Here is a 26,515-nt window from a genome sequence, read left to right as displayed (position 1 = left end):
GCTGCGCAACTCACCTCGATTCTATACTCAGGCAAAACCACCAGTTAGAAACATGGCCCGAACCAAGCAAACCGCCCGAAAGTCGACCGGAGGAAAGGCTCCACGAAAGCAGCTCGCCACCAAGGCCGCTCGAAAGTCCGCCCCAGCCACCGGCGGCGTTAAGAAGCCCCACCGATACCGACCTGGAACCGTCGCTCTCCGAGAGATCCGACGATACCAGAAATCGACCGAGCTTCTCATCCGAAAGCTTCCCTTCCAGCGACTCGTCCGAGAAATCGCCCAGGACTTCAAGACCGATCTTCGATTCCAGTCCTCCGCCGTCATGGCCCTCCAGGAAGCCTCTGAGGCTTACCTCGTCGGTCTCTTCGAAGACACCAACTTGTGCGCCATCCACGCCAAGCGAGTCACCATCATGCCCAAGGACATCCAGCTCGCTCGACGAATCCGAGGAGAACGTGCTTAATTTCTAAGTGCTTTCGCCTTACAAAACCGGCCCTTTTTAGGGCCACAAATCACCAAAAACCAAAGCCACTGGCTTTTTCTGCTACAGAACTCTGCCCGAATTCAAATAAAATCGACACATTCCTTTAGGTTTACGAAAGTTTTGGTTGTTTTTGGAAGGAAATTGATGTCAGGGTTTTGCGCCAAATTTACAAAATGGCGCGCAGTTTGAAAGATCGTTAGTTTTCGAGGTTCAAAATAGGGATGTTTCGGTTAGAAAGCGCAGGATCTGCGCCACAGACAAACCAGATCTTGGGTCGGGAACTATTGTTGAAAACCTGAGTCAGGGTCTGAAGACCTTAGATGAGGTCTTTTATAGGAACCAAGTTGCGAAGTTCAATCTTTTCACAAAAACTAGCGGAGGCGCTTCGCGCCTTCGTATTTAAAAAAAGCCGCTGTAGCTGCTTTTCATGCAGTATCTTCCAGGCCCTGACTCAGATTTCTACACAGGTTGCCACGCTCAGATGATGATAGACTAATTTGACAATTGAATAATCTGAGATTTCTTTAGCAACGTTTTAATTTTTGACAGGTCCTTCAAGACGAAATTTACTTGGAATCAAACGTATTCTAAATAGATAGACTGGCGTATTGGAGAGATCTGAGTCCGATAGATAATCAGTATTAATGACGAAGGCGCCGTCGGATAGGAACAATGGTCAATATCGCCTTCGATTTGTCGATGAATGGTCACCTGTACTTTCTTAATTTATGATTTATTGAGTATCGTTCTGAAGCTCGTCTTCGATCCTATTATTCACTGGAATATATTCATGCGCGAGGATGAATGACTCCGAGAAGATTACAGACCAGGCAGCTAATTCCTTTCTCTTTTTCATTCCCCAGGCTATGAATGGTTGCATTTGCTGCAACCTCAGGTCGGCGCCGATTTTTTTTATATAAAAATTGATAATTTTATAATTTTAATTTTCACAATTTTAATTTTCAATTTAATTTAGTGGAATCGGAGAGAGAATTGCGACGCTCTGGGCAGAGAGAAACGACTGGAATTGTATAGAGTTTGAGTGAGAAACAGTAAATCAGGGCTCAAGAACCTGAGTTGAAAACCTGAGTCAGGGTTCGAGAAAAGCTTTGAGAAAAGAAGCAGCTCCGCTAGAATTGATTTAGGCACTTTGCGGCTTCGTTTTTAACAATTCGCTGCGCGGCTTTTATGAAAGCTTTTCTCGAACCCTGACTCAGGTTTTCCCGTGAAAAAGAATTAATTAAGATAGTATCCCATTTAGTTATTTTTAATAGGAAACATAATTAAAAATTTTTGCGAACTCTTGAAGACTCGATACTTCTATTTTGCTTTGGCTGGGGAAATATGGACGGTAAAAGCAGTTTAGAAACACTTTGTAAAGGTGACAAATAAGTTCTTTTCTGCATGCTTAGTTTTTAAGTTTCAAGTATCGTGCCATTAGGGACCACAATTCAAAGCAATAATTTGGCGTTAGCGACAATCATTGCCAGAGAAAACATGGAGGACTCCAGCGAAGACGAGCGGTATATGATCGGTAAGTTTGGATTACTTCTGTCATCTGCGTCTTATCCGAAAATCAATTGCTATCCCGAAAAGAGGATGAGAGCATGTTGGAGTAAACTGTTAAGTCCAGATTTAAATAACTCGCATCTGTAGCAGACTTGGACGCGATGGACTGTATGATGGACAGGGGAATGGACGACGAAAACGGAGCGGTAGAAGACGACGAAGACGACGATGGCTCGGATACAGAAGCAGATGATGCGGATCTCGTGGATTGTTTCTTTGACGACAAGGGTATTAAGCATGCATGGGTTCTTAGTAAGAAAAGTAAGTTTTTGAAGAATCTCAAAAAATACTTTGTTCCAGAAAATCATGAACCAAAAATGGATTTGAGCATTTAAAATTGTAGATATACATATTGAAGTTATATCTATGTCTATATTGATTCTATGACATCTTGAGAGCTTTTAAAATGTCACTGAAACCCGTCTCTATTGACAGGAATGCATTTCGGTCTGAGTTCGGCAACTGTCGCCGGGCAAAATATGTAGAAAATGTGAGTCAGGTTAAGAACATCGTGACTGATTGAAATACTTATTTTGTCGAAGCCGCTCTGCGGCTTTGTTTTAATAAAATAGCCGCGACGCGGTTTTTCGTTTAGCCTCCTCCTTACCTGACTCAGGTTTTCTATACAGGTTGCCGAGCCCAGAGTCTTGGAGTACTCCGGTATTGAGAACCAATATTTCAGAGGGGGATCAAGTGCAGCATTCTGACGACGATGGCGGCGACGGAAGTCATGATAGCGACGACAATAGTGACTATTATGGAGGATACGACCCAGCTGTTATTTACTTGTAAAATTTCTGATTGTAATTTTTGCGAATAAATTCGACTCACGTTCAAACAAGCATCGCTCTTTTTTTCCTGATCTAATCGGATTGAAGATGCCTGATCTACCAGCTCAGTCAGGATGATCCGGCCGTCAGGGCCCCTGGCCAGGTTTTCGGTTTACTACGGATTGGGCTCAGTTAGTTGGTTACGCACTACACCACCAATTGTAACGGTACTTTAAAATTTACTGCACCGCCAGCGAGCAGCGTACGATGCGACTTATTTGACTACGCCCTTAGTCCCTTTGACCGGTCGTTGATTCGTGAGCTAGGGTGGTTTTTGAAATGCTAGATCCACTTAATCGCAAAGTTCAAATAGTTGTATTCACGGGTGACACTCGTCTACGCGCTAGAATTGGTCGAAATTTGCCCGTTAGAAAGAAAATTCTAGCGGCAGGTTAAATAAAGAAACCAGCGTTCTTCTGAAAAGAAAATATGCGCAGCGTAGATTCTAGTGCTTCAAGAAATGCCGAAATCGTTTGTTGAAATCAATGCAAATTTAATCGACTTACCATTCTCTTGCAGCGCGTCTTGGCGTAAATTGGTTTGATACGGTGGTGCCTGAGCGGGCAGTGGCGGCGTCTGGCGCACCCTAGAAGTGATGGGACGTGTATCTTACACCACCAGCAGTCTTGCGCGTTTTTTCACAATCACTCTCACAACGCCGCTATCTGTTGTTATTTCCAGCCCAAAAAACTAGGAAGCACCTCTTGATTCTAGCTCCAGCACCGAAAACACGCCCAACTCAATAACAACAACACTTGTATTTTTGCACTTGAAGAGAAAACACGAACAGAAAAAAGAGAGAGAGAGAGAAAGAGAGAGGAAGAAAATGGGAAATGGGTCCAGCTCAGATTTTGCGCTGGACAAGCCGATTTCGTCCAACAAAAGATCAGTCTCGACGATTGGGAAGATCACTTCTTTCAGGCCTTCAGGAAAATGATTGAAAAATTTTTTTTCGCAACTTGAAAATTCGAACAAGATATAAATCATTTCATAAGGACTGGATGATTTAAAAAGAACAACCTCTTTACGCTCGATTCCGATCGGCCACGAGCACGGAAAAAGGGATGACGATTACGCAAGCCAGTTTTTGCACAATCTTCGCCTGTTCCGCGCGCGGCAGGTGATGACCGACGTCACTTTCAAACTCGGCGACACGACTATCCGATGTCACCGGGTGGTACTTGGTGCCCTCAGGAACGGGGCTGAAAAGGGCTTATCCCGTTCTCGTTCTGGGTCAGAACACCTCTTTCAGCCTTTTTTGAGCCCGATTCTGCTCGATATCTTCTCGAAAAAGCAGCACAGCATGTCCGCGGAACGAGTAGACCCAGACACTTTGGCCGCTCTAGTCGAGTTTGCATGTCAAAAAAGACTTGTCAATTTTTAAACGACATTTTAGATTCGTGTACAATTCTGAAGCCCAGTTTAACAACGAGTCGCTAACAAAGCTGCGCGATGCAACGCAAAAACTCGGGATCAGTCAATTGTCGAAAATGTTCGACAAGCTGATGCACAAGTTAGACGCCAAGAATTCGCGGAATGACCAGGTTACTTATGCGTACCGCTCAGGAAGTATTCCTGGGCTGCTTTCCGGCCTCCGGCATTTGCGAGAAAGTGGAATTCTGACGGACATAACCCTCAGAGCAAAGGAACATTGTTTGAAAGATAAAGCTTACTTTATGCATTTACAGTAAGGGCAATTCGGGCTTTTTCCATCAAAAAACTTCAAAATTGCGGCTTTTTTGGTCATTTTTTTTCTTAAAAAACCCACCCTTATTGCAACCCTGACTGTAAATACCAAGAAACTTTTCTCAAACAGAATCAGGATGTCGACTTCTGCGCGCATCGAGTTGTCCTGGCCGCGGCTTCCTCCGAACTCCAAGAAATGATCAAGAAACTGGACGAAGACAATAACAACAACAACAATAACGAAAGCGGAGCCAAAGGTTCCCTCAACCGCCTTCTCATGATCCCAAACATCTCCTCCGCCTCCCTCAAGTGCCTTATCCGGTAATCACAATTTCCCACCAAATGCAAAGGCGCCAGTGCCGGTGCTGACCTTTCGAAATGTTCAGCTGAGTTTCGTTTTGCATTTTGATATTTCAAACTGTCACGAGGCGCTTTTGCAGGTGTCGAGCGGAATTTTAAGAATAACAATTTTATAATAATAATTTTGTTAATTTAGCTACATGTATGGAGGCGAGCTTTCAATCGACAGAATCACAGTTATTGATTTGCTCATCAATGGACAGAAATTTGGACTTACTTTTGTCGCCCAAAGTGCCGGTCGGTATATTGAAGAAAATTGCATCAGGTAAGACATGTTTTGTGAGCAGTAAGTTGAAATTTTCTAGCTTGAGCAACTTCGTGACCTTGAAAAACTGGACCACACTGTACACGCATTCGAAAAAGCTGCATCTTGGAAGACTTCGAGGAGAAATAAGAAGATTCTGTGGAATTCACCTTGCTGAAATTTCGAAGCAAGATTATTTCAAGGTACCAAATTATCAAATCAACAATGCTTATCCATCAATCCAGGAATTGACGTTAGAAGACGTCATTTGGCTAATGCCAACTTCCACAAATCGCCAAGAAATGGACCTTTTCGAAGCTCTGACCGGATGGCTACGGTACTCGGTCAACACTCGCCAGCGTCATCTTTCTAGCGTCATGGCGCTCATCAAGTTCAGAAAGGTCAAATTTCCCGAAAAAAAGGACCCAAACTGATATTTGTTTTAGATGAACACACGCGAGCTCGTGGAAGTCCAAAGCAGCGATTTCATCATCGCGAATCCAGAATTGAAGGCGAAAATCATCGCCGCCAGCCGCCGCAATAGCTCGGCGCAGGCAAACGAGCTGAAAAGCACGATCATCTGCGCAGGTGGCTGCGGAAAGGATGGTTTACAAAACCAAATCTATTACCGCGACGAGCGCGGTTGGCACTCACTCACCTCGCTGCCTGTGCGACGCAAGAATTTCGCTATATCCGTTATTGACAGGTAATTCTTGAATAATTTTGACCAACTGTAAACAGCAATTTTGTCGTGATTAGACACTTTATGGCAACAAATTTTCTACAAAAGTATTCACTGACCTAGATAGCTGAGTCAGTTGAAGCTTGTTTTCATCAAAATACTGTAATTTTTAGCGATGTATTCGTCGCTGGTGGACTGGGAATCGACTCATCAACGCTCGCAACAGCACATCGATACAATTCTAAAGAACACAGCTGGGAATCGCTTCCGGCAATGAGCAAGAGACGAAGTCATTTCTGTCTGCTCCCGCTGAATGGTAATCTTTACGCGATCGGTGGGATGACAGATCAGTGGTCAAGTACGGACACGACGGAGGTTTACGACATCAGGAGACAGCGCTGGAGAAAGGGCTCGGTTTTGCCCGCTGCGAGAAGTCAATATGGAGCCATAGGTTTGAAATCAACAAATGAGCAATTTGAATAGAAGTCTGTTTAGTTCTCAAACGAACTGGAGAAATAATGGTGACTGGTGGAGCTGGCAGTGAGTCCTCTGTGCTTCTTCTTTCCGGTGATATGTGGATCAAAAGAAACTCCCTTCCACAACGTGTTGCTCCGAACCACTCCCTGGCGCAAGTTCATAATTCTATTTATTTGGTCGATACAAAGGTAAGGATACAATAGATCACATTGGCTTATTAGTTCAATTCTAGTCCCCAACGCTTTTGCAATACCACTCAAGCGTTGACGAGTGGACGATTCTGAAGCCCCCACCACAACTTGGATTTTCGTTATGCGTGTCGTTGAGGAATAGTCTTTTCCTGGTCGGTTCCAGGGACAGCGGAAGGTAAACAAAGAGCGTGAAAAGGCTTGCTTATGAATTTTAGTGTTGCCCTGCTGACCTCGCTTGACAAGCCCTCGCATCCCGACGGCGCCTGGAAAGCTCCAGAGCCCGTTTCAGTCCTGCCCCGCGATAACTTCCAGCTCGCCATCGTGAATATTTTAACTACCAACTAGAGATTCTAGCGCCAATTCTTGCCCCTTCTTTCGACCCAGACCTGCTCTGAAACCTCAACCTTTTTCATTTTTCTTTCTTTTTTCTATTCTATTTTCAAACGTTCAATTTTCATCTTCCTGCCTTTTGAAACAAACAATTTTATGAACCATCGTATACCAAGAACACACTCGATAACAAAACAAAACATATTCAACATCTTTTTTTTTACGCGCAGAAAGTAACGCTTCAAGACGTTGAAAATGGCGGATTGAGTCGATATGAATCTGTTACTGTATTTTGTCAATATATGATAATTTATAATTTTTCATTCCCAATAATATAATTAATAAGCTGGGAGTCAAAACAACTACTGAATACAACAAGTATGCTACTATCAATCTTAAGATGATTTTAATAATAAATAAGTCCGATAGATCGGCTCTAATAAACGACAATTTTTCTTGGAAAACGTTTAAATACGCTTTGAACAAAGGAGAAAAAGAGTAGTAATTAATTCTGATTAATTAATAATTAATAAGGATTTCGGTGAATTAATACGTGAAACTGAACTCTACCTAACGTACGAGCTAAACATATATAAAATGTAGAAAACAGGAACGAAGGATAAAAATGATTAAAAATAGAAAAAGTTACTTTTTTCGTAAGAATACTTTAAGGAGACCCGGGTTGTCTCTGTGCGGGTTGAACTTGTAGTCGTGCTGGCTTAGGTAGGCCTCAACAGCTTTGCGCAGTTTCGCTAGAATGATAGTTATTACGAGTCCAAGCTCAAGTTCTTTTTCGAAAGGATAAATGAAGAAATGAGGTAAATGGTGATAATAAATGATTGTAACTTGGTTTTTTCTTACAGAGAGTTACACAAGTGCACTCAAAGGGGTTTGTTGGCTTCATTCTTTTGCGAGCTATGGAGATGAAGAATGAAAATAATGAAATTGATGAAGAAAAAAGGGATGAAATTATTACCTTTATTGCCTTTGGAGTGACGTCCCTGGCCAGTAATTATGAAAACGTGGCTGTAATGGCCTTGCGCGGTGACTTCAGCAAGGAGCTGCTTGAGTTTCTTGATCGCTTCGTCGCGGTGAAGACCGTGGAAGTCGAAATAGTTAGCTTCAGAAGTTCCAGCGAAGCGCTCGTTGTTCTTTTGGAAAAGTCTTTCCGCCGCAGTTTTTTGCGCTTCTTGCCAGAGATTGTAATAATGCTGCGCATCGTCGCGTAGTTTTGCCGCTTCTCCGCCTCCCGCGGCGTCTCTTCGTCTTGCTGCGTCCATCGCTCGTTTCTTCAATTCCTCCCACTTTTGACGATAAAATTCTGCTTCTTTACGATTCTCGTCGTATCGTCTAGTGTGATTGATAAATTGTGGCTCGTGTGGCTCAGCAGATCCCGGACGGCTACTTGAAGTAGATTTCGTCTTTTGACGGGAGCTTGTTGGGAACTGCTTGTCAAACAGGAGAGCAAGCGTTTTGACTGTAGTCGTGTAGTTGTAGTTGTTGTCGCGGAGATAGTCTTCTAGGCGATCTTTTGGCATGCTGGGGAAGAGTTTTTGGAGCTTTTCGAGGCTCAGCTTTGTCGAGAAATGTCCCTTCTTGCCGTCGCAGGTGCTCCAGTCGCCTTGAGGTTTTTGCCGAGGCTGCTGACCAGGAATTAAAGAAGGGAACTCTTCATTCCGTGCTTCCCGTTCTTCGAGCTCCTCTTGTTGTTCACGCATCTCTGCTTCTTGAAGCGCCAAGGCGAGCTGCTCATCACTCAGTTCCTGCTCTGTGCCCCTAGGAGAAGCGTCCCCAGAGGAAGACGGCCACCACTCCATGATTTCTCTCGCTAGCTTCATTGGAATGTGGAACTCGCCGCTCAAGTTGGTGGTGCTCTTTCCGAACCGCTTGGCCAGCTGCTCCATGAGATCTTCTCCACGGCGAATCACAAATGGCTCGTCGTTGTTGTCGTGAGAAGTTGGCGTCGACGTCTCCGATCGGTTCATCGAGTCGATGACGTCTTGGTTGAAATCGAAGTCGTCCTCTTCGACATCATCTTCCATGTAGAGGCTGGAAAGGATGCTGTCGATCGCGCGCTCTGAACATTTCGTAAGGTAAGATTACGAGAAAAACGTTGGATAATCTCAATCTGATTCCTAGATCAAAAACTCACTTCTATCCGGGGAACGAGCTTGGAACTCTTTTATGTATTCAGATCGGTCAAACATTTTCTCTCGAGGGTAAAAATTATTCAACATAATTGAAAATTTCAAACAAGCAAAGTTTCCTGTTTTCGACTTTTTGAGCTTTGAATCTTGAAATCTGTCACGCGCTCAGCAAAAGGGGGATCGGAGATCGACAGAGAGCGCTAATCCCGTCTATCGGAACTGATAGCCAATTCAATTGAATTCAACAAGAAAACGGTCAAAATTTCCGTGAGAATCAATGTGAACAAGACTCGTGATTGATAAGGCGACCCCTTCCTTAGTTGGACTGAACATTTTCATGTTTTCGACTTTTCTCGTAAAAATAGAGTAAATGGAAAGTGACCTTCAAGAAGGATAGAATCGATGCTCTGATAGACCGATGAACATTTCCCTTTTTATAACTGCAAATAGAACACGTGAATCACGTGCTTTTCCCTTCTCAGCCTTTGTCCCTTTTTTCATCACGCGACGGAAAATTTCATCAGAAGAAAATTCTAGATGATGCTGGAAAAATAGAGCGTACCTTCGTTAAAACAACATTCGGACAAGGTGTTCCTCAACTGTTCGACGGATAACTTGGGGAACATCTCGCGCAGCGTTTCAATCATGCCAGGCGAAGTCTCCTCGTGGATTTCGCCCTCTACAGCTTGGCCTGACCAGTCTTGCATGTTATTCCACGAGTTGCCTTGGAACAAAGCGCCTTGAGCTGGTTCGTAATCGCCAGTCGCGGTGATAACTCGCGACTTCGTTTTTGGCACTTCGCCGGTTTGAACTCCAACGTCGCTTTTATTCGAAGGTGGCTTTTGAAGCGGCTGGTCGGACCAAACTCCACTTTGGGAAGCGGATTTGGTTAGACCGCCGGAAATGTTCCAATCAGCCAAACTCGACGAATAGGGAAACTCCGTCTCATCGTCGTGCGTATGAGAAGAGCTGTTTCGGTTTCGATTTCGTCTTCCGAAACCAATTGGCTACAAAATCTGCGTTACTTTCCCTTCTGAATCACGTAACAATACCTGCTGACTGCTAGAATCCTCAGAATCATTGACTAAGGTCTCCTCTGATTCTTGTTCGATGAGCAAATCAGTCGGAATAAGTTTCTCTTCATTTCTTGACGCTGCGCGGGAGTTTAAATTCATCAACTCTTCGTTCGAGTTTGACTTGGACACTGTTCTCGATCTTCCAAGCGCTTCTTCTTGATCGGCGATGGGTGGACAGCGGAATCTTTCTGGGTCATCAGCGGGTGGAGGAGCCATGGACTCGCGGACGGTGTCAGGGACGTTTACCGCGTTGGCTTGCATTTGGAACTTGGGTTTATTCGAATTTGGAGCTGCTGGGTTGACAGGTGGCTGTACTTTACTTTGGGGCGGGGAGGGGATTGGCATTCGCGAATGGGGCATAGCGGGGTTCATTGACATTGTTTTTAAACGCTGGGGATTCAGAGGAGCCATGGGACGTAGGGGCATTCTTGGAGTTACGTGGCGAGGTAGACCGAGTGGAGGGCCCAGCAAGCGGGCGCCGGGGGAAAAGACGATAGGATGTTGAAGAGGCACTGCGAAAGGGGCACGGGGCTGCATTCCAGTCATAAGGGTGGTGCGCGCGATTTTGACAAGCTCGGTCGTCGTACACATCTCCCAGCTTTGCTTCATGATTGAAATTCGTTGCTGAGGAACACTAAACAGCATTAGGACGAAAGACAAAGTCGGAGAACTCCTACTTGTGTCGATTTCGCCGAGCGAGTTCGCGAACATTCAGTTTCCAAACAGTATTCGGTTCTTCAATTGAAATTCGGTATCGGAAACTGAGAGCCATTTTTGCGTAGGGAAGCATCTGCCAGATTTCGGTATTTGTATTGTCAATTATCACGGCTTCGAAGCACTGAGTATTGATGTAATTTTCTGATAAGAAGGAAGTGCGCTCACCTTTTTCATGAATTTATCCGCTTTCTGGCGGCAAAACTCGTGCGCTTCGGACAAACGGGTCGGGTCAAAGTTGTAGTTGCCCCGATTGTCCATGAAGAAATCGTCGGCCGAGCAGATGATGCCTTTTTTGCCAGCTTCGTTGTAAGATTTTACGATGCTTTGGGCCAGTGTTGATTTTCCGGAGCCTGGGAGACCGCGCATCACGTACAAGTTGTAGCCGTCTTTGATTTCGACTTGGGAGCGGAGTTGCGAGGCTGGAACTGGCTCATTGGAATTGCTGCTTGGGGCCGCTTGAAAGTTACCGCCAGTTTTGGCTTGTTGGGCGAAGGAGATTGTTGGGGCAGAGCTACTAGTTTGCAGAGGAGTTGGAGCTTGGAAAGGAGGCGAGTGATTCGGCGGTGAGTCTGGCGGCGGGTCAGCTTTTTTAAATGGATCTTCTTTGTTCGCACTCGGCTTTTCCAAGCTCTCAAGGATCGCTTGCTTCTCCCGCTCTTCCCGCTGACTCATCTCGAGAACACGCTTGAGCTCCTCGTCCTCATCGGAGTCCTGCATCATACTTTGCATTTGGGGCTTTTCGGGCTCGGCTGGCTCGACCATTGAGCTGAGAAAAGCAGATGCAACGTCGACATTGCCCTCGCAGTTTTCTAGCGTATCCCGGATGCAGCCCACGTCTAAAATGTGGAATTTCTTGGAGAGCGTTGTCAACTTTTCGTCAAAGTCCGTCGCCATCAAAGTTCCTTCGTCATGTCTGAAAGTGAATGTTTGAGATTTAAAGTAAATGAATCAGAAAAGGATAAAATTAGTAAGAGCAATGGGAAAAGGAAAGGTTTAAGAGGGTTTCTTCTGTCCAAATGGGTCTTGCATGGCGAATTGCGGCGCCGGCTTTGTTGTCTCTTTCATTAATTCATAGAGCTGCATCTGCTGGTCAGCTGATAGATCGTTTTCTAATAAATCTTCGGTGATTCCTTTTCCAATATGGCCTTTTTCGATGTCTTCGCAATACATGGTCCACTGGTTAATAAACTCTTCGACAAATTGGGGCTTCGCGTCTTTGTGCTGTCTATTCAAACAGAAGATAATTTATCACTCAAGTTCAGAAGAAATCTACCTAAACTCGACTTTTGTATAAACATCGCCAAGCTGTCTCATGTCGGGAACAAGCATCGCGTTGCATTTCAAAACCCGCTTATAAAGCGCTAAAACTCGGTGGCGTTGGATCATTCTAGGGTCAATATTTGAATGCAGCGTTTTTAAAATGTCAGAATTCAACATTGAATTTTGGAACAGGGAACTTTATATTTTGATGGAAAGAGCAGAAGAGGCGGCTTTGAGGCTCATGCTTGAACTTGAACTTTGAGCATGAGGCGTCTTCACAGTCTTGGCAGAGCAGAACATCAACTGCTGGAACACAAACAACGAGCAACAGGAAATCAACAAAGCATGGACGAAACCGCGCGTGTCGATCGTCATCCAAAAGCCGATGCCAACAGGGTTGAACATGCAGAGCAAGTTGCAGCCAACGTAGATTGTCCACATGTAACCATCGCATAGGTCGAAGATCGAGGAGGCGTAGACGATGCAGAGTGGGATCACGCCAGAGAGTAGGAAGCCGCAAACGTCTTCTAGTGCCATGAAGACGTAGGCGGACAGAGGGGCGAATTCCAGAAAGAGTTGAATAACAACAAGCACTAGAATTAACAAAATATAGTTGAGATTTCTGTTGAAAGTACTTACGGGAAGAAACGCATGTGAATATAGTCCTCACGTTGTAATTTTTCTGCAAAAGGTACATGACAAAGAAGCGGCCGAGCATATTGGCTAGCCAGTACCAAATCACATTCGTTGCACTTTCTTCAGAAGAAACCTGTAAAAAGTGGTCGCATCTCGTAAAAGGGTGGAGAAACGAAAACGTCACTTGATAGCTGGTTGCGGCGAAGAAAAGTGTAATGATGTAAAACGAGAGGAAAACGTTTGACGGCTTGATTGGCTCGTTAACTATGCTGCTGTTGCTCATTGATGTCTTCGGAATGTCGACCTTTTCGTAAGTATTCAGGCAGACTTGGAGCAGTTGCATCAGAACAGCGGCGAAAAGAGCGTACGCTGGGAGGATGAATGCGTATTGGAAGGAATTGAGGACATCCGGAAGAAGAATTAGCTTCTGATAGTGTCTCGGATCGTTTGGACAGGGCTGCTCTAGAGTCGGATCGAGGAAGATTCGGATGAGCAGAGCGCCGAGGATGGAGCCAAAGGTGAACAATGCGTGAAAGCCGAGAATGTAGCGGCCAGGGTTTAGTGCGTGATCTGAAATAACATTGAAGTAAAGATGGTGAAGATAAATGCTTACTCAAAATGATCATCTGTCCTATCGAGTCAATGAGTCCATGAATGACGCCGAATAAAAAGCTAACGATGAGTAGAACGGTGAGACTGGTGATGCTTGGCGTCCAGTAGAGTGCGACAGCAGCGACAAAAGTTGCTGCGGCGAAGAGCTTGTTGGGATTGGCTTTCTTGGCGAACGTGCTTCCGAGGACACCGCCGACGAAGGCGCCAAAGATGCGACACGTGAACATCCAACTCGTCGTGCCGAGACTAGAGTCCACATTGTGGGCGAGGACGGGGATGGAAATAGATGTTGTAGCGATAAACAGACCACACTTAGGATGAAAATTGAGCACTAGAATCTTGAAAAGCTGCTCTTACCAGAGTCCTAACCCAGGCTATCCCCAGGAAGAGGAGTGTACGATCGAAGCTGTTGCTCATCTAACCAAAACCAAGTCTGCAAAAGCCTCATTCTCTGCATTCTGAAAACAATATTCTAGAAGAAAGAGAAAAATACTTTTTTGAACGTTGAATTTTTATTACATGAGATAATAATAGAATTTCAATAGATTGGTTGACAGAAATTACGATAGGTATAATTGTGATTGGGGAGGATATTTATTTGCGATCGTTTCCGAGAATGCGGAGAATATGAAGGAAAAGGTTGAGAATGTCGAGATAGAGATTGATGGCGGCAAAGATATACTCTTCGGCGGAAAGTCTTCGCATGAGCAGGTGAGTGTCGTAGATGATGAACAGGGAGAAAAGAGCAGCGCCTAGAAATTTGCTCGAAATTTGTCAGTTAGATTGGATTTAGTACCTCCAAAAGAAATGACTGAATCGAGAATCTCCGTCGGGAAGAAAATGTGCATGAGGCTGACTCCCATAAGAATCCAGAGGAAGGAGAAGAGAGCAGCGCCCCATGAAGAGTAATCTTTCTTGCTCTGGAGGGTGAAACTGGTGAGGAGGCAAAAGACGGAAAGTGTAATGAGACAAGCGCGGATTACAACGGTAGCTTGGTAGTAAGTCACCACGGTGGCGATGGAGATGGCTTCGAGGAATGTAAAGGCGCCGAGGAGAATGAAATTCGTCTAAAAATGGGCTAGGAAAGGAAGCTTTGGAAAAGGATTACGGGAAAGTTTCGTCGATGAACCATGAGAGCAATGAGCAGGCCAAAACAGGCAAGACCGGAGATGCCGGGAATTGCCGGATTTGCTTGTAAGAACAGTTTGACAGGATCAAAGGCCATGCAGATCGCAGAGACTCCGATAGTCATCAGAATCTGAACATATAGATTAATTCGCTCCTGTTCAATTAGTGAGAAAAGTACCTGAACGGTGAGGATTCCATAGACTTTACGAAGGAAGCCCTTTTGGATCTCGGCGGAGGAGGAAAGAACATTGTTGCCATAATTGAAATCATCCTCTGAAATTTAATTCATTTTTCAAATTTTTATTTTTTCTCTCTTGAAAGTACCGATAGATAGGCTTACCGGACTAAATTTTGGCCCATTTTTCTAGCTTATTTGGGGGGTCATATGATACAGTATTAGAAAGCCCAGAAGCTGGGCTTTCATTTGGGCACCATATCAAGGGGTTTGGGTCATGCCCGGAAGGCAAATTTTGGGACTGGAAGTTCCAAATTCGGGACAAAAACTCTTCTACCGATTTTTACGATGGGTTTGGGATATCTAGAGCTTTGAAAAATAGGTGACATAGAAAGCTTAGACTCTGAGCTTTCTTAACCCCTGCCCGCATATCGACCTACGCGTAGGTAAATTTTCTTTTAATCGCAATTATACTTATGGAAAAACGACATTTGTTCACGTTTGACATTTGACATTTGATATTTGATCATGTCCAGAAGATAGCTCAGCCTTTTATCTTTCCATTCAAGTCCTTTCGAAAATTTTATCACGACTCAAAGACCCTTAAAGGGCCCGACCTACGCGTAGGTCGATATGCGGGCAGGGGTAACAAATTTTCCGTGCGGGCAGGGGTTAAGAGCCAATAAAATTTTGCCGCCCGTTGGTCTAGCGCCCTCTAATGGCCCTAGAAGTTGAAATGGACAGTGCTTTAGTCTGGAAACTTCAGGTTTCGACTCAAAATTTTCGAATTCTAAACCTACTTATTTCGTTTCTTGAACAACTATAAACAATAAATGAGTCTTAGAACATTGAACCACGGTTGATCTGGGAGGTTGTTTCTCATTTTTTCCCGAGTTTCTGTCGAAAAATACCCATATTCCCAAGTTCTCTGGCCACTAGAGTGCGTTAAACCCGAGGGCGGCAAGCTTTTATTGGCTCTAAAGAAAGCTCAGAGTCTACACTTTCTAATTCACCCACTCTCCATTGCCCTTGAGATCCCAAACCAATCGAAAATATCGATCAAAGAGTTCTAGTGCTTATTTGGGAACTTCCGGTCCCAAAATTTGCCTTTCGGGCATGACCCAGACCCCTTGATTTTGGGCTCAAATGAAAGCCCAGCTTTTAAGCATTCCAAATATGTGTCATAGGACCCCACAACTAAGCTAGAAAAATTGGCCGAATTTTAGTCCGGTAAGCCTACCGATAGAACTTCTATTCTTCTGGGGATTCTCTTTGTAATCAATCAGCGGTTCTTCCATTTCTCCTTTCGCCATTTTCTTTTCTTCAATTTTCAATTTCTCGGATTGCTTCGAAAATGGTTCGGTCTCGAAGGGAAAAAGAAAGTCGCGCTCGGCCAATCGGCGCTCAAATCTGCGTTCCCAGATTACTCACTTTCTCGCCCATCTTTCACTTCCTGGAATAAAGAGAAGGGAAAAAGAATACAGTAAGAGATATTTCTAAGAAGAAGAAATGACAGATACGAATGTGAAAGCCTGGCTTAATTCTTGGCTGCAGAGAAAACAAATCCACCCTAATTATGACATAAGACCTGGTAATACAAAGATAACTTTAGAAATAATGAAAATGTATTTTTTTATTAACTTTTGAGTCTATTTTTAGTCATATCAGTATATTTTAAACTAATTCGATCTATTTTTATTTAATAAAAATCGTTATTTTAGCTCCCGGTCGAGGAAAAGTTCGTTTCAAGTGTGAACTTCGAGCATCAAGCTTTGGCTACATCGGAGTTGGAAACGCTGGCTCAAAGAAAGATTCTCAAGCTCACGCTGCTTTCGATTTCTGCCAGTATCTCCTGCGAGAAGGACATGTTAACCAGTCTGAATTTCCGTTTACAAATGCTGGAGTTGTCCCCGAACCTAGTTTCACCGCCGATAATTCTCCTGGATTCAAAGGTAGGCTTTCTTATTTGCCATTATCTTCTTATTTTAAAAAGGAGGACCGGTGTCACTTCCAGGCGGAAAACAACTGCCTCACACGAAACTAGGAGCGACTCCTCAAAATCAAGAATCCGGGCATTTCGGTGGCTATGGCAAATTTGGCGCTGGGGCTTCCGCGAAAGGACAAATGCTCGCCGACTACCAGAATCGACAGCAAATGCTAGACCAGCGAACAGCAGATCAAACTGCAAATGCTGAAGGGGTCGATTTGACTGCGAAAATCCACGGTGGATGGACGCTCGAAAATGGGCGACAGCAACTGAACCAGTTCTGTGTGGATAATCGTATTCAAGCACCACAGGCGAGTTTTCGCGCTGTTGGGCCTGATAACATGCGTTCTTTTCTTGCGGAGATGACCTTCTACGTGCCCAAGCTTCGTAGAAGCCTCCAGGCGAGAGAGTCTGCTTCTACTAAAAAGGTACCACCTCTATCTTTGCCCAACCCTTTCTTCAGCAAATTTTAGTCTGCGGAAAGATCTGCTTCCCTCTCCATCGTCCGTCAGCTTTATCACCTCGGCGCGATTCCAGCTTATACTGGCGAAGCAAAGAAGAAACAGTCTGAAACAGAGTTCGACCCGATCGGCGGCGATTTCAATGACGACCTAGCAGCAGAACTGAAAAGTACAGTCAAGGAGCTGGGCATCCAAGTCGCAGATTTCACCAAAGATGGTTCGCTCAATGTCGAAAGCATGGTTAAATTCGAAGAGCAAGAGCCTGTTCCTGGCGGTTGTATTCCTTGGTGTCCTCCGATGCCCAGTTGGAATCCTTGGACTGGGTCGAACATCGAAGAAGGGCCTTATGTGTCTGCCTCGATGGAAGAGATCAACGCTGATATTGAGCAGCAGGAACAAATCCGACTCTCGCAAATAGACCCCGCCATCGCCGAAACACGAAACAATCTGCCAATTTTCAATGCTCGGCAACAATTGCTCGATACCATCAACAACAACACCGTCACAATCGTCAAGGGAGCAACCGGAAGTGGAAAGACAACACAACTACCTCAATACATTCTCGAGCAAGCCTTGGAGGCCAAATGCGGTGGCGAATGCAACGTTATTGTCACCCAGCCAAGAAAAATTTCAGCTGTTTCAATCGCTGACCGAATCGCAAAAGAACGAGGGGAGGAGCAAGGTCAATCTTGCGGCTATTCGGTGCGCTTCGAATCTGTCTTTCCGAGATCACACGGTTCGATCATGCTCTGCACGGTCGGAGTGCTTCTTCGAAAGCTAGAATCTGGCCTCCGAGGAGTCAGCCACGTCGTCGTTGATGAAATTCACGAGCGAGACTTGAACACAGACTTCTTGCTCGTCGTCCTTCGAGACATTTACGCAGAGTTCCCGAATGTCCGAATCATCCTCATGTCAGCAACAATCGACACTAGTGCCTTCTCAGAATACTTCGGCGGCGCACCTGTCGTTGAAGTCTCAGGAAGGACGTTTCCGGTGACACAGTACTTTTTGGAGGATATTGTGCAGATGCTCAACTACAGCCCGGAAGTTAAGATCATGAATTCAAAGCAGCGAAAGAGAAAGAAGCGCAACGATGAGCAAAACGAAGAAAATGCGGAAGATCAGGACGCGCTTATTCAACAAGACAAGACAAACTGCAACGAACTTGTTAGCGAAGATTACGCTCCAGAAACCCGACAGGCCGTTTCTCAAATGAGTGAGGCACTCATCGATTATGGCGTCATCGAACAACTGCTTTCGTACATCAAGAGTTTGAATGTCCCCGGCGCGATTCTAGTTTTTCTTCCTGGATGGGCCTCGATATCTGGACTGATGAGGCATCTGAACAATCATCACATTTTCGGCGGACCTGGTTATCGAATCCTTCCGCTTCATTCTCAAATTCCCAGGGAAGACCAGTACCAAGTTTTTGTTCACCCACCAGAAGGAGTCACAAAAGTCATCCTGTCAACTAATATTGCCGAAACTTCGATAACGATCGACGATGTTTCGTTCGTAATTGATTCGTGTAAAGTGAAAATGAAGATGTTTACTTCTCACAACAACATGACAAATTATGCTACCGTGTGGGCATCTCAATCAAATATTGAGCAGCGAAAGGGTCGAGCTGGTCGAGTTCGTGAGGGTTTCTGCTTCAATCTCATCACAAAAGAGCGCCACGATCGACTGGACGAGCAAGCTACTCCTGAAATCTTGCGAACTCCGCTTCACTCGGTCGCTCTCACGATCAAGCTCCTGCGTTTGGGAAGCATCGCTGATTTCTTGTCCAAAGCTCTTGAAGTCCCTTCTCTCGATGTCGTCATTGAGGCTGAACACACTTTGAAGGAGCTCAACGCTTTGGACAAAAATGGAGAGATGACACCACTCGGCCGGATCCTCGCCCGACTTCCGCTGGAGCCAAGACTCGGAAAAATGCTTATTCTCGGCGCCGCCTTCGGAATTGGCGACTGTATGACGACAATTGCCGCGGCTTCTTGCTTCAACGAGCCTTTTCAAATTGAAGGTAAACGAATGCCTGGCAAGCATCGTCAATACGCGGGTGATAGATTCTCTGATCATGTGGCTTTGCTCTGTCTGTTTGACGATTGGAATCGAATACGAGAGGGCGGCCCAGACCGAGAGCAGAGCTGGTGTGATGCCAAACAGATAAATATGTCGACAATGAGGTGCACTTGGGAAGCGAAACGGCAACTGATGGAAATTCTCTTCAATTTCGGCTTTCCCGAGGAATCGCTAGTACCCAAAGGAATCACGAACAGCCAAGAGGACGAACGACTTGATGCTGCGATCACTCTACTCGCTCTGGCTCTCGCACCAAATGTAGCAATTCATACCGATGGCCGAAAAGTGATTGTTGATGGGAAGCAAGCGCTGCTTCACAAACATTCGGCCAACTGCCCCTTCGGCAACAAAGGAGTCGTCTTTCCTCATCAAGCGTTCATGTTTTCGGAAAAAGTGCGAACCAAATGTGTCACTGCCAGGCAAACGACAAATGTAACGGCTGCTCAACTTGTTCTTTCGTCGAAATCTGTGGCGGTCTCCGATGGAATCGTTACCGTCGATGAGTGGATTCCAATCGCGGTAATTACGAGAGATTATTTTATTGAAATATCATCGATTCTTTCAGATGAAGCCAGAAAATGCTGCTTATCTTTGCTCGCTGAAATCGGAAATTGACGGAATCGTCATCACGAGCGTCAGTAATCCAGAAAATGTGATATCTTTTGGAAATGAAGACAAGATGCTCATCGATATCATCACGAAAGTATCCTCTCCTCTCGCGATTCCAAGGTTTTTGCTTCTTTTCAAAATAGTTTTTCACTTCAATTTAAATAGCTCTTCTTCACTGCAAGATTGTCATCAATCAATCCGAGGAATGGACCGATTTGAGAGTTTTGGCATGGGTGCTCCACCTCCGAAGCAATTTGCAAGAGGTGGTTTCCAAGGTGGTGCTTCTGGTGGCAGCCCTGGAGGAGGCGGACGGTCTTGGACTCCGCAGAGAGGTTCTCCAGGAGGCAGCTTTGGAGGAGCCCGTGGAGGTGGCAACTTTTCAAGTCCAAGGCCGATGGGAGGAGGAAGAGGTGGCATTCTTCCCGCTAACTTCGGCATGGAACGAAGAGGCGGTGGATTCGGCAACAGAGGCCGAGGATTTGGTGGTAATCGAGGCTCATTTGGAGGCAACAGAGGCTCGTTCGGTGGGAATAGAGGCGGAGGCTTTCGAGGTCGAGGAGGTTTCGGGGGCAACCGACAAGGATACTTCTAAAGGCTCCTTTCTGATGATCCACTTACAGTTATCTATCTTATCCCGTGCGGTTCTAGCTGCCCGATGGTAAATCACGAACTTGAAATGAATGAGTTGTTAGTAAAAAACAACAAAAAAAACGAGGGGAAATTGTGATTTGCCATCGGTTCGTTAGAACCAAAGTTTCGGATGATATTTTGACGGTCTAAAAATAATGTCCGAATCTTTACTTTCTTCATTTATCCTCTTTCTCAGTTAGTCACAATTTTCCTGCCACTTGAAGACATTCAATCAACGTCTGATTGATTGTTTTCCTTATCCAAAAATTGAAAACAAGATTCATGTTTTTCTTTACCGTGAAATTCTTGAATCGCCTTTTGGCTGACAGCAAAATTTCTTGTCAACCAAAGGGCGATTTGAAAATTTCAAAAACCTATTTTTTTTTCTTTGACAAACCAAGTCAAGACATCCAAAACCAGTCAATTTCGTTTTAGAATGAATAGGCGAGTTCTGTCGATCGCTTCTGCTGGAATTGCAACTTCATTTGTCACTTTCCGAAATCGTCAGAAGAAGAGACCAGTTGCAGCCAAGGAATACCTGCTTAGTCCGAAATTAGAGCACGATTTTGACCTCAAGTGGGATAAACTTAAACCTCGATCTGGATACAGGTGAAATTTTAATCAAAGAAGATTTTGTATTCATGCTTTTTAGAGATATTTATTTGGTTCGACACGGGCAGTACCACGTGAAAGAAAAGAAGCGCGAAGACAAGCTGCTAACTGAACTGGGCCACAAACAAGCTCATGCGACTGGCGAGTGGTTCAGAAATCGTCAAATCAAACCAACCGAGTTCATCATTTCTACAATGCCAAGAGCGAAACAAACTGCCGAAAACATTCTCGCAGAAATGGGCGATTTAGTCTCAGAAGATGTCATTCATCGAACAGAGATGGTCGAGGAAGGAGCTCCGCCGACTGCACCGATTCCCAAAAGGAAGCACTACGAAAGCGACGAATATAAAAGATATTTGCATGCTGATGGCGGCCGCATCGAAGGTTTGATTTAGGTGTAAGCTCAGAAAATGACATTTCGTATTCAGCTGGCTTCAGAAAATACATCCACCGTGGCTACGCCTCCGAAGAGAAGGGCGAGAATCAAGTAGCAATAATCGTCTGCCACGCAAATGTGATCCGCTATTTTATGATGCGCCTGATGCAAGTCGATGGCTCTGCCTGGCTCAGATTCGGACTCAACCACGGCTCAGTCACGCATGTTCGTATTTTCGGAAATGGAGACGTCAGAGTCTACTCGATGGGCGACAATGCTTTTATGGACCGATCGCTTTTCTCAATCTGAAAAAATATATCTTCCTTTCTGTTCAAAATCATCTAAAAATTCCTATCCGCAATAAAAAATTCTAGTTACATTTAGTTTCGTTTTTAAAATGTTTGCCAAGGCGCGTTTCTAAGGCAACTCATCCTAATTCACAAAACCACGATTTTATAAAGTTAAGAAAAAGCGCAGAAAACGGGAATATGGGGGAAGAAATGATCGACGATCTGTGCGCCATGTTCAAAAAAGACGTACGAGCTGATGTCCGTCTCACCGCTTCGAATCAAGTTCTAGCGCTGACGGGCAGTGCTGAGGGCCGCCTGTTTATTCGCCAGCATAGGAAACTGGTGAGACAACGGCTAGTGTTCTCTTTCCTAGAATTTGTAGGTAGAACTGATCTTGTCGAACATTGCCGAGAGCGGTAGAATACAGCTGGACGCGGTTCTAGAACTCGTCAATTTAACAACAGACGAGCCTTTCTGCGAAATTTTATTGAATCAATACGAAGTCGTTGACACGTGAGAGCCTTTTTAATCAACATTCCTTTATTTGATTCTAGTTTCGTAAAACAAATTACAAACGCAAAATCTATTCATGCCGATAAATTTTGTTCGATTCTCTCGAATTTAACACGGAACAGTCGGCACGCAACGCTGGTCTTTGAGAAAATTGGAAAAGAAGGATTAAACTTGCTGTTTGGCATCTATCTCAAGATCAGCTACAACTCAGTTGGGAATACGCTCGATTATCTTGGACAGGTGCTCGCCAATTTGACACAGGTATCCACTTTCTCATCCCCTTTTCTTCATTCAAAGGTGCCAAATGGACGTCTCTTCTTCCTCGACAAAGAAAAGCTCAACATTCAAAAGCTGCTTCCTTTTCTTACGCACGAAAACATCGTCAGAAGAGGCGCAGCAGCGATTCTTTTGAAGAACATCTGCTTCGTTTCCGACGACAACAACTGGCTCCTCGGCCCTTCCGTCGACATTTTACCCGCGTTGCTATTGCCCCTCGCTGGAGGACCGGAAATAGCGAATTTGGACATGGATGACATGGATAAACTACCAGATGATTTGCAGTTTTTAGAAGAGACGAAAGAAAGAGAGGTTTTTTGTTTCTCCTCGGCAAAAATAATCATCATTGTAGGTTGATCCTGATATCAGAAAAATGCTTGTAGAAGCTATTCATTTACTTTGTAACAAAAAAGAAGATCGTCAGTATATTCGAGGTAAAAGAAACGCCCTAAAATTGATGTGAAACAACCATATAATGACCTTCAATTATCATTAACAAACTTTCTTTTACCAGAAAAGAACACTTACGTGATCCTGCGCGAGCTGCACAAGTTTGAAATGTCCCTGGAAGCTGAAAGGTAGAACAGTTCATTCCACAGTTCACGATCAAATTAAAATTGCAGTGAGAATAATCGAGCTATCCAGCAGCTAATCGATTTATTGATCGGCGATGACCCCGACGTAAGCGAATTATCAAAAGTCGAAGGAAAAGGTCTCCAAAAATTCCAAAATACTGGAAATTTCAAAAATGAAAGTGGATTTTTCGCGATCTGAATTAGTTCCTGAGGAGTTAAAGGCGAAGCTAGAGCAGACGGACAAGGAGGAGCTGGAGAGGATAGAAAAGTACAAAAGAGGAGAGCTCGAGGAAGACGACGAAACCGCCGGAATCGTCATGATGAAGTGAAAAAGTTCAAGAAAAGAAAGAAAAGAAGATCTTTCTGTTCGAGCCTGTTTTTCCCATTTTAATCAAACAGAGTTCACAGAAAAAGAGAGACTGATTTGGAATTTTTGTTCAGTGGAAATCGTATATGTCAACTGCGCCAAATAAATCACCCTGTTGTAAATGTTTGCGCTGGTTTCCTCGGGATGAACTAACTGCCAAGAACTCTTTCTGCGTGCGATGTGCTAAGAGCCCTTCAGCCAGGGGCGCAAAGGTACAGTTCTAGAATTCATTATTGATCGGGTTTGTTGACGGGCGTTATTCTAGTGCCGCTGGTGTAGGGGCAACTTGCCGCTGCCTGAAAATGGAAAAGAACCGACCTCTGTGACGTGCGAAAACTGTACCAAGTTGCAGCTCAAATATGGCCCGGTGAGTCCCACTTTCTGGTAATTTTCGATCAATAGATAAACTGGTAACTTTTCTCTTAACTTTTTCTTCATTATAATTTATAAAGTTTCCTTGATCGTTCTTCCTTGATTTCAATAATGATCACTTGAATAGATTTTTGTTGTAGCCGGTCCATTGTACGCTTTGTAAACTTGAAGCGAGTTTCAAAACGAAGCGCGGTTCCAAAGTCTGCCGCCGCTGCGACTACTGCATTCAAAATTACGGCAAGCCCAAGTCCTGCGAAAAGTGCAAAGTCAAGGTAATGTATTTGTTGCTTCTTTTATTGAACAGCATGGAGCAGTTATTGAGCAATTTTATTAGGCCGCTTGGGAAGGTGGAAAAATCGAAAAAATCAATGGGCTGACACTGTGTTTTATTTGCACCTTCAGAGAAAAGAGAAAGACCAAATTAGGAGTCACATCTTCCAAAGAGCAGGAAAATACAAAGCCTAAATTACAAAATGGAGAGATCAAGCCACCAAAAAAGAGTTCCAGCGACAAGTCAAAAGAAAAGGCGAAGGAAAAATCGAAGAAAAAAGCGGTCAAACATGTTGATGATCCAACAGAAGTGAAGACGATCGCCGCTCCTATTACCTCAGAATCAATCATTGAAAACCTCAAAATCTCGGAAAAAGAAGTCGTCGAGACGATGCAAGTGGACGAGCACACCAGCGCAAGTATGCAGGTGAACGACTTGTTGTTGAAGATCAAGGAGATGAACGCGGAACTGGCGCGGCGCAAGAAGCTAATAGAAGAAAAGGATGTTTGCATCTCGAGTCTCAAGGGCACGCTGACATCGGCGACGAGCGAGCACGAGCGGCAGCGAAAGAACTGGGAGTCCAGGCTCAGCGAGCGGATTTCCGAGTTCAAGGGAAAAATTCTAAAGCTGGAAACAGAGTAAGTTCATGTTTCAGTGAATCAATCATTTGTTGAATCAACACATTTGCTGAAAGAACAAGCGATTTCTGATTATTTCCTTCGCCCTTTATTAATAATTCACAAAAGAGGCGAGAAAAGAAAGATCCCTCGAGAGGGGCATCGGATAAACGCTAACTCGGTTAAAACTAAAGCTGAAAAAGGGGAAAACTCAAAATCAAATGATGAATTTAGGAATGCCAAGCTGCGCAAAGAGAAGTCTGATCGCAAGAAGAAAAACAAGACGAAGAAGATGGCGAAGCAGACGACCATGATACGCAAAGATCCAAACGCAGTCAAGCTCGAACTTTTCAGCAACAGCCTCAAAATTCCCGAGCGATCTTCAAGCAGCAGGACAGGCACGCCAGAACCAAACATGAAGAGAAAAACTGACAGCGATTCCGAAATTGCAAAAATGACGATCAAAACGTCCAAAACATCGCCTCAGCTAGACTCAAGGTACTAACTTCAACCAATCCTCTTTTTTACCAATATTTTGTAGCGACGAGTCCGAAACTGAAAATAAAAACCCACCAAAACGCATCAAAACCATCGATTCAGACGATGACGACGACGAAGAGGAGCGAATTCCAAAAACTGAAAACAAGGTCAGAAATTTGTAAGAATTGACTTTTCCCAACTATTTATCAAAGAGTGACGATGACGAAAAATCAAAGCGGAAAATCAGCTCAGACTCCGACGATGATGATGTGGAAGCAACGCTGAAAGCTATCGACGAAGAGGAGAAAAAGTCACTTGAGGAGGCGAATAGAATAAAAAACGAATATGCAGCATCTCAAGCAGATGATAGTAATGTAAATGCTTCTTCTAAATCGCCTTCGCCCGAAGAAGCAAAGGATGATCCTCAGAATATCGATGAAGCTGCTGCTGAATCTCCAAGCGACAAGTAATAAAATCGATAATGTCCCCAAACCTAATATTTCTTTCTCTAAAGAGCGGATAGTGAGCAAGCCACTGGGCCCCAAACACCTCCTGACAACCCTCCTGCTGAAGACAAGGAGGAAGAGGAAGGAGTGAAAGACGAAACCGTGCCGATGTTATCCGACAGCTCGGAGGACGAAGATGATGACTTGATCGACACTAGGTTTCGATATTAGTGGGTGCACATACTATCTTTCATCATTTGGGTGTTCATTGGGTTGAATCGACAGAGAAAAAGACTGTTGATCGAAAAATTTCACACTCCGCAAAAACTACTCATTTGTATTTTTAATTTATTCTATTTTCAAAAGATGAGCCTTCAAAAAGCCTCCTACATGGACCAGTACGAAAAAAACACTTTCAGTTAAAGTACACCATCTATTTAAAACGTCAGTTACACTACAGTTATTCTCAAAAAATCAACTTCCAACGACGGTTCAAAAACTATCACTATGCTCTTAAAGATCTCTCTTTGCCTATAAATCCTAAAGATTCCAGATTCCACAAATTTCTATGTTTCGAAAGGTTCTTGTATTGTATTATTTTTCTCCTTAAGAGCTCCTTTTTTCATGACAACTTTCTTTTTACTATGTGAGCGTATCTTCTTTATTTTACAAAAGTATAGTTTTTCTGCTTTTTCTGTTTCCGTGGATTCAATTCAGTTTCCACAAGAAGTTCTTTCCTATTTTCAACTTTACCAAAAATTAATACCGTTTCCCCAAAATTCACTATTCAAAATTTTTTCTTGTTTGAATGTTTCTTCTTTTGTTCATTGCAGCTTAAAACTGCACCAATTTAAAACTACTTCGCGACCTTTTGAGTTTCTCTCTTTTCTTTTCAAAATTGCAAGTTTGCCACAGTTCAGAATTTAACATGGTTTTTGAACCCTTCA

At 44.1% G+C, this 26,515-nt stretch overlaps 11 protein-coding genes across 14 annotated transcripts; 7 read left to right on the top strand and 4 right to left on the bottom strand.

Moving 5' to 3' along the window:
• Window positions 1–31: 31 nt before the first annotated feature.
• On the top strand, window positions 32–25,735 carry LOC145705922 (histone H3). Of its 2 annotated transcripts, none has more exons than XM_081783424.1 (2): window positions 32–480; window positions 25,725–25,735. In XM_081783424.1, the coding sequence occupies exon 1, from the start codon at window positions 53–55 to the stop codon at window positions 461–463; it is 411 nt and encodes a 136-aa protein (XP_081639550.1). In that variant the 5' UTR covers window positions 32–52; the 3' UTR covers window positions 464–480; window positions 25,725–25,735. The 2 variants fall into 2 exon arrangements, with proteins under 2 accessions (XP_081639550.1, XP_081639549.1); XM_081783423.1 differs by lacking the exon at window positions 25,725–25,735 and adding an exon at window positions 18,246–18,257.
• Window positions 4,130–4,574, top strand: LOC145705094 (uncharacterized). The gene is made up of 2 exons (XM_081782548.1): window positions 4,130–4,233; window positions 4,280–4,574. The coding sequence occupies exons 1-2, from the start codon at window positions 4,187–4,189 to the stop codon at window positions 4,572–4,574; spliced, it is 342 nt and encodes a 113-aa protein (XP_081638674.1). The 5' UTR covers window positions 4,130–4,186.
• On the top strand, window positions 4,751–6,932 carry LOC145705907 (kelch-like protein 38). Its single transcript, XM_081783408.1, has 9 exons — window positions 4,751–4,890; window positions 5,066–5,194; window positions 5,235–5,376; window positions 5,419–5,574; window positions 5,620–5,879; window positions 6,029–6,306; window positions 6,351–6,520; window positions 6,565–6,698; window positions 6,739–6,932. Exons 1-9 carry the CDS (start codon window positions 4,766–4,768, stop codon window positions 6,866–6,868), a joined length of 1,524 nt encoding a protein of 507 aa, XP_081639534.1. The 5' UTR covers window positions 4,751–4,765; the 3' UTR covers window positions 6,869–6,932.
• Window positions 7,169–11,712, bottom strand: LOC145705904 (uncharacterized). Of its 2 annotated transcripts, XM_081783402.1 has the most exons (7): window positions 10,959–11,712; window positions 10,754–10,914; window positions 10,053–10,710; window positions 9,563–10,007; window positions 7,830–8,930; window positions 7,715–7,768; window positions 7,169–7,605 (listed from the first exon to the last, which is right to left on the bottom strand). In XM_081783402.1, the coding sequence occupies exons 1-7, from the start codon at window positions 11,685–11,687 to the stop codon at window positions 7,499–7,501; spliced, it is 3,255 nt and encodes a 1,084-aa protein (XP_081639528.1). In that variant the 5' UTR covers window positions 11,688–11,712; the 3' UTR covers window positions 7,169–7,498. The 2 variants fall into 2 exon arrangements, with proteins under 2 accessions (XP_081639528.1, XP_081639530.1); XM_081783404.1 differs by lacking the exon at window positions 7,715–7,768 and having other exon boundaries at window positions 7,174–7,605.
• LOC145705923 (succinate dehydrogenase assembly factor 3, mitochondrial-like) lies at window positions 11,734–12,215 on the bottom strand. The gene is made up of 2 exons (XM_081783425.1): window positions 12,067–12,215; window positions 11,734–12,018 (listed from the first exon to the last, which is right to left on the bottom strand). The coding sequence occupies exons 1-2, from the start codon at window positions 12,177–12,179 to the stop codon at window positions 11,787–11,789; spliced, it is 345 nt and encodes a 114-aa protein (XP_081639551.1). The 5' UTR covers window positions 12,180–12,215; the 3' UTR covers window positions 11,734–11,786.
• Window positions 12,252–13,762, bottom strand: LOC145705091 (uncharacterized). Its single transcript, XM_081782545.1, has 4 exons — window positions 13,659–13,762; window positions 13,303–13,612; window positions 12,693–13,259; window positions 12,252–12,646 (listed from the first exon to the last, which is right to left on the bottom strand). Exons 1-4 carry the CDS (start codon window positions 13,716–13,718, stop codon window positions 12,252–12,254), a joined length of 1,332 nt encoding a protein of 443 aa, XP_081638671.1. The 5' UTR covers window positions 13,719–13,762.
• LOC145705915 (protein lifeguard 4-like) lies at window positions 13,817–15,993 on the bottom strand. Its single transcript, XM_081783416.1, has 5 exons — window positions 15,845–15,993; window positions 14,608–14,702; window positions 14,410–14,559; window positions 14,098–14,368; window positions 13,817–14,053 (listed from the first exon to the last, which is right to left on the bottom strand). Exons 1-5 carry the CDS (start codon window positions 15,915–15,917, stop codon window positions 13,896–13,898), a joined length of 747 nt encoding a protein of 248 aa, XP_081639542.1. The 5' UTR covers window positions 15,918–15,993; the 3' UTR covers window positions 13,817–13,895.
• On the top strand, window positions 16,017–20,668 carry LOC145705903 (ATP-dependent RNA helicase A protein-like). The gene is made up of 6 exons (XM_081783401.1): window positions 16,017–16,195; window positions 16,326–16,556; window positions 16,598–17,019; window positions 17,065–19,653; window positions 19,700–19,863; window positions 19,909–20,668. Exons 1-6 carry the CDS (start codon window positions 16,114–16,116, stop codon window positions 20,333–20,335), a joined length of 3,915 nt encoding a protein of 1,304 aa, XP_081639527.1. The 5' UTR covers window positions 16,017–16,113; the 3' UTR covers window positions 20,336–20,668.
• LOC145705914 (serine/threonine-protein phosphatase PGAM5, mitochondrial-like) lies at window positions 20,777–21,744 on the top strand. The gene is made up of 3 exons (XM_081783414.1): window positions 20,777–20,982; window positions 21,026–21,369; window positions 21,414–21,744. The coding sequence occupies exons 1-3, from the start codon at window positions 20,810–20,812 to the stop codon at window positions 21,668–21,670; spliced, it is 774 nt and encodes a 257-aa protein (XP_081639540.1). The 5' UTR covers window positions 20,777–20,809; the 3' UTR covers window positions 21,671–21,744.
• On the top strand, window positions 21,827–23,398 carry LOC145705909 (co-chaperone protein HGH1 homolog). Its single transcript, XM_081783410.1, has 8 exons — window positions 21,827–21,993; window positions 22,034–22,164; window positions 22,206–22,425; window positions 22,462–22,752; window positions 22,793–22,874; window positions 22,955–23,018; window positions 23,064–23,146; window positions 23,220–23,398. Exons 1-8 carry the CDS (start codon window positions 21,850–21,852, stop codon window positions 23,342–23,344), a joined length of 1,140 nt encoding a protein of 379 aa, XP_081639536.1. The 5' UTR covers window positions 21,827–21,849; the 3' UTR covers window positions 23,345–23,398.
• On the top strand, window positions 23,452–26,515 carry LOC145705906 (uncharacterized). 2 transcript variants are annotated; one of them, XM_081783407.1, is made up of 9 exons: window positions 23,452–23,594; window positions 23,648–23,749; window positions 23,895–24,026; window positions 24,089–24,663; window positions 24,877–25,140; window positions 25,184–25,289; window positions 25,335–25,588; window positions 25,637–25,786; window positions 25,935–26,515. In XM_081783407.1, the coding sequence occupies exons 1-9, from the start codon at window positions 23,469–23,471 to the stop codon at window positions 25,936–25,938; spliced, it is 1,713 nt and encodes a 570-aa protein (XP_081639533.1). In that variant the 5' UTR covers window positions 23,452–23,468; the 3' UTR covers window positions 25,939–26,515. The 2 variants fall into 2 exon arrangements, with proteins under 2 accessions (XP_081639533.1, XP_081639532.1); XM_081783406.1 differs by having other exon boundaries at window positions 25,637–26,515.

The sequence above is a fragment of the Oikopleura dioica genome, chromosome PAR (assembly GCF_907165135.1).
Source record: "Oikopleura dioica chromosome PAR, OKI2018_I68_1.0, whole genome shotgun sequence".
In the NCBI taxonomy this organism is placed as follows: Eukaryota; Metazoa; Chordata; class Appendicularia; order Copelata; family Oikopleuridae; genus Oikopleura; species Oikopleura dioica.
The sequence above is the reverse complement of the archived record's forward strand: the minus strand, read 5'-3'. Positions and strand labels throughout refer to the sequence as shown.

Coding starts and splice junctions, on each gene's coding strand:
- LOC145705909 (XM_081783410.1), top strand. CDS start 21,850: ATGGGGGAAGAAATGATCGACGATCTGTGCGCCATGTTCAAAAAAGAC. Junction 22,165..22,205: donor CAATACGAAGTCGTTGACAC/GTGAGAGCCTTT, acceptor ATTTGATTCTAG/TTTCGTAAAACAAATTACAA. Junction 22,426..22,461: donor TGCTCGCCAATTTGACACAG/GTATCCACTTTC, acceptor CTTCATTCAAAG/GTGCCAAATGGACGTCTCTT.
- LOC145705904 (XM_081783402.1), bottom strand. CDS start 11,687: ATGGCGACGGACTTTGACGAAAAGTTGACAACGCTCTCCAAGAAATTC. Junction 10,008..10,052: donor AGGATTCTAGCAGTCAGCAG/GTATTGTTACGT, acceptor CAGATTTTGTAG/CCAATTGGTTTCGGAAGACG. Junction 7,769..7,829: donor TCACTCCAAAGGCAATAAAG/GTAATAATTTCA, acceptor TCATCTCCATAG/CTCGCAAAAGAATGAAGCCA.
- LOC145705091 (XM_081782545.1), bottom strand. CDS start 13,718: ATGAGCAACAGCTTCGATCGTACACTCCTCTTCCTGGGGATAGCCTGG. Junction 13,613..13,658: donor TAGCCTGGGTTAGGACTCTG/GTAAGAGCAGCT, acceptor TTTCATCCTAAG/TGTGGTCTGTTTATCGCTAC. Junction 12,647..12,692: donor ATTCACATGCGTTTCTTCCC/GTAAGTACTTTC, acceptor TGTTAATTCTAG/TGCTTGTTGTTATTCAACTC.
- LOC145705915 (XM_081783416.1), bottom strand. CDS start 15,917: ATGGCGAAAGGAGAAATGGAAGAACCGCTGATTGATTACAAAGAGAAT. Junction 14,560..14,607: donor ATGGAATCCTCACCGTTCAG/GTACTTTTCTCA, acceptor CTATATGTTCAG/ATTCTGATGACTATCGGAGT. Junction 14,054..14,097: donor TTCAGTCATTTCTTTTGGAG/GTACTAAATCCA, acceptor GCAAATTTCTAG/GCGCTGCTCTTTTCTCCCTG.
- LOC145705914 (XM_081783414.1), top strand. CDS start 20,810: ATGAATAGGCGAGTTCTGTCGATCGCTTCTGCTGGAATTGCAACTTCA. Junction 20,983..21,025: donor AAACCTCGATCTGGATACAG/GTGAAATTTTAA, acceptor CATGCTTTTTAG/AGATATTTATTTGGTTCGAC. Junction 21,370..21,413: donor TGATGGCGGCCGCATCGAAG/GTTTGATTTAGG, acceptor TTTCGTATTCAG/CTGGCTTCAGAAAATACATC.
- LOC145705094 (XM_081782548.1), top strand. CDS start 4,187: ATGTCCGCGGAACGAGTAGACCCAGACACTTTGGCCGCTCTAGTCGA. Junction 4,234..4,279: donor ACTTTGGCCGCTCTAGTCGA/GTTTGCATGTCA, acceptor ACGACATTTTAG/ATTCGTGTACAATTCTGAAG.
- LOC145705903 (XM_081783401.1), top strand. CDS start 16,114: ATGACAGATACGAATGTGAAAGCCTGGCTTAATTCTTGGCTGCAGAGA. Junction 16,557..16,597: donor TAATTCTCCTGGATTCAAAG/GTAGGCTTTCTT, acceptor TATTTTAAAAAG/GAGGACCGGTGTCACTTCCA. Junction 19,654..19,699: donor ATGAGTGGATTCCAATCGCG/GTAATTACGAGA, acceptor CGATTCTTTCAG/ATGAAGCCAGAAAATGCTGC.
- LOC145705922 (XM_081783424.1), top strand. CDS start 53: ATGGCCCGAACCAAGCAAACCGCCCGAAAGTCGACCGGAGGAAAGGCT.
- LOC145705907 (XM_081783408.1), top strand. CDS start 4,766: ATGATCAAGAAACTGGACGAAGACAATAACAACAACAACAATAACGAA. Junction 5,195..5,234: donor ATTGAAGAAAATTGCATCAG/GTAAGACATGTT, acceptor GAAATTTTCTAG/CTTGAGCAACTTCGTGACCT. Junction 5,377..5,418: donor CGAAGCAAGATTATTTCAAG/GTACCAAATTAT, acceptor CCATCAATCCAG/GAATTGACGTTAGAAGACGT.
- LOC145705906 (XM_081783406.1), top strand. CDS start 23,469: ATGTCAACTGCGCCAAATAAATCACCCTGTTGTAAATGTTTGCGCTGG. Junction 25,290..25,334: donor TTCCAAAAACTGAAAACAAG/GTCAGAAATTTG, acceptor TATTTATCAAAG/AGTGACGATGACGAAAAATC. Junction 25,589..25,636: donor GCTGAATCTCCAAGCGACAA/GTAATAAAATCG, acceptor CTTTCTCTAAAG/AGCGGATAGTGAGCAAGCCA.
- LOC145705923 (XM_081783425.1), bottom strand. CDS start 12,179: ATGATCCAACGCCACCGAGTTTTAGCGCTTTATAAGCGGGTTTTGAAA. Junction 12,019..12,066: donor TATACAAAAGTCGAGTTTAG/GTAGATTTCTTC, acceptor CTGTTTGAATAG/ACAGCACAAAGACGCGAAGC.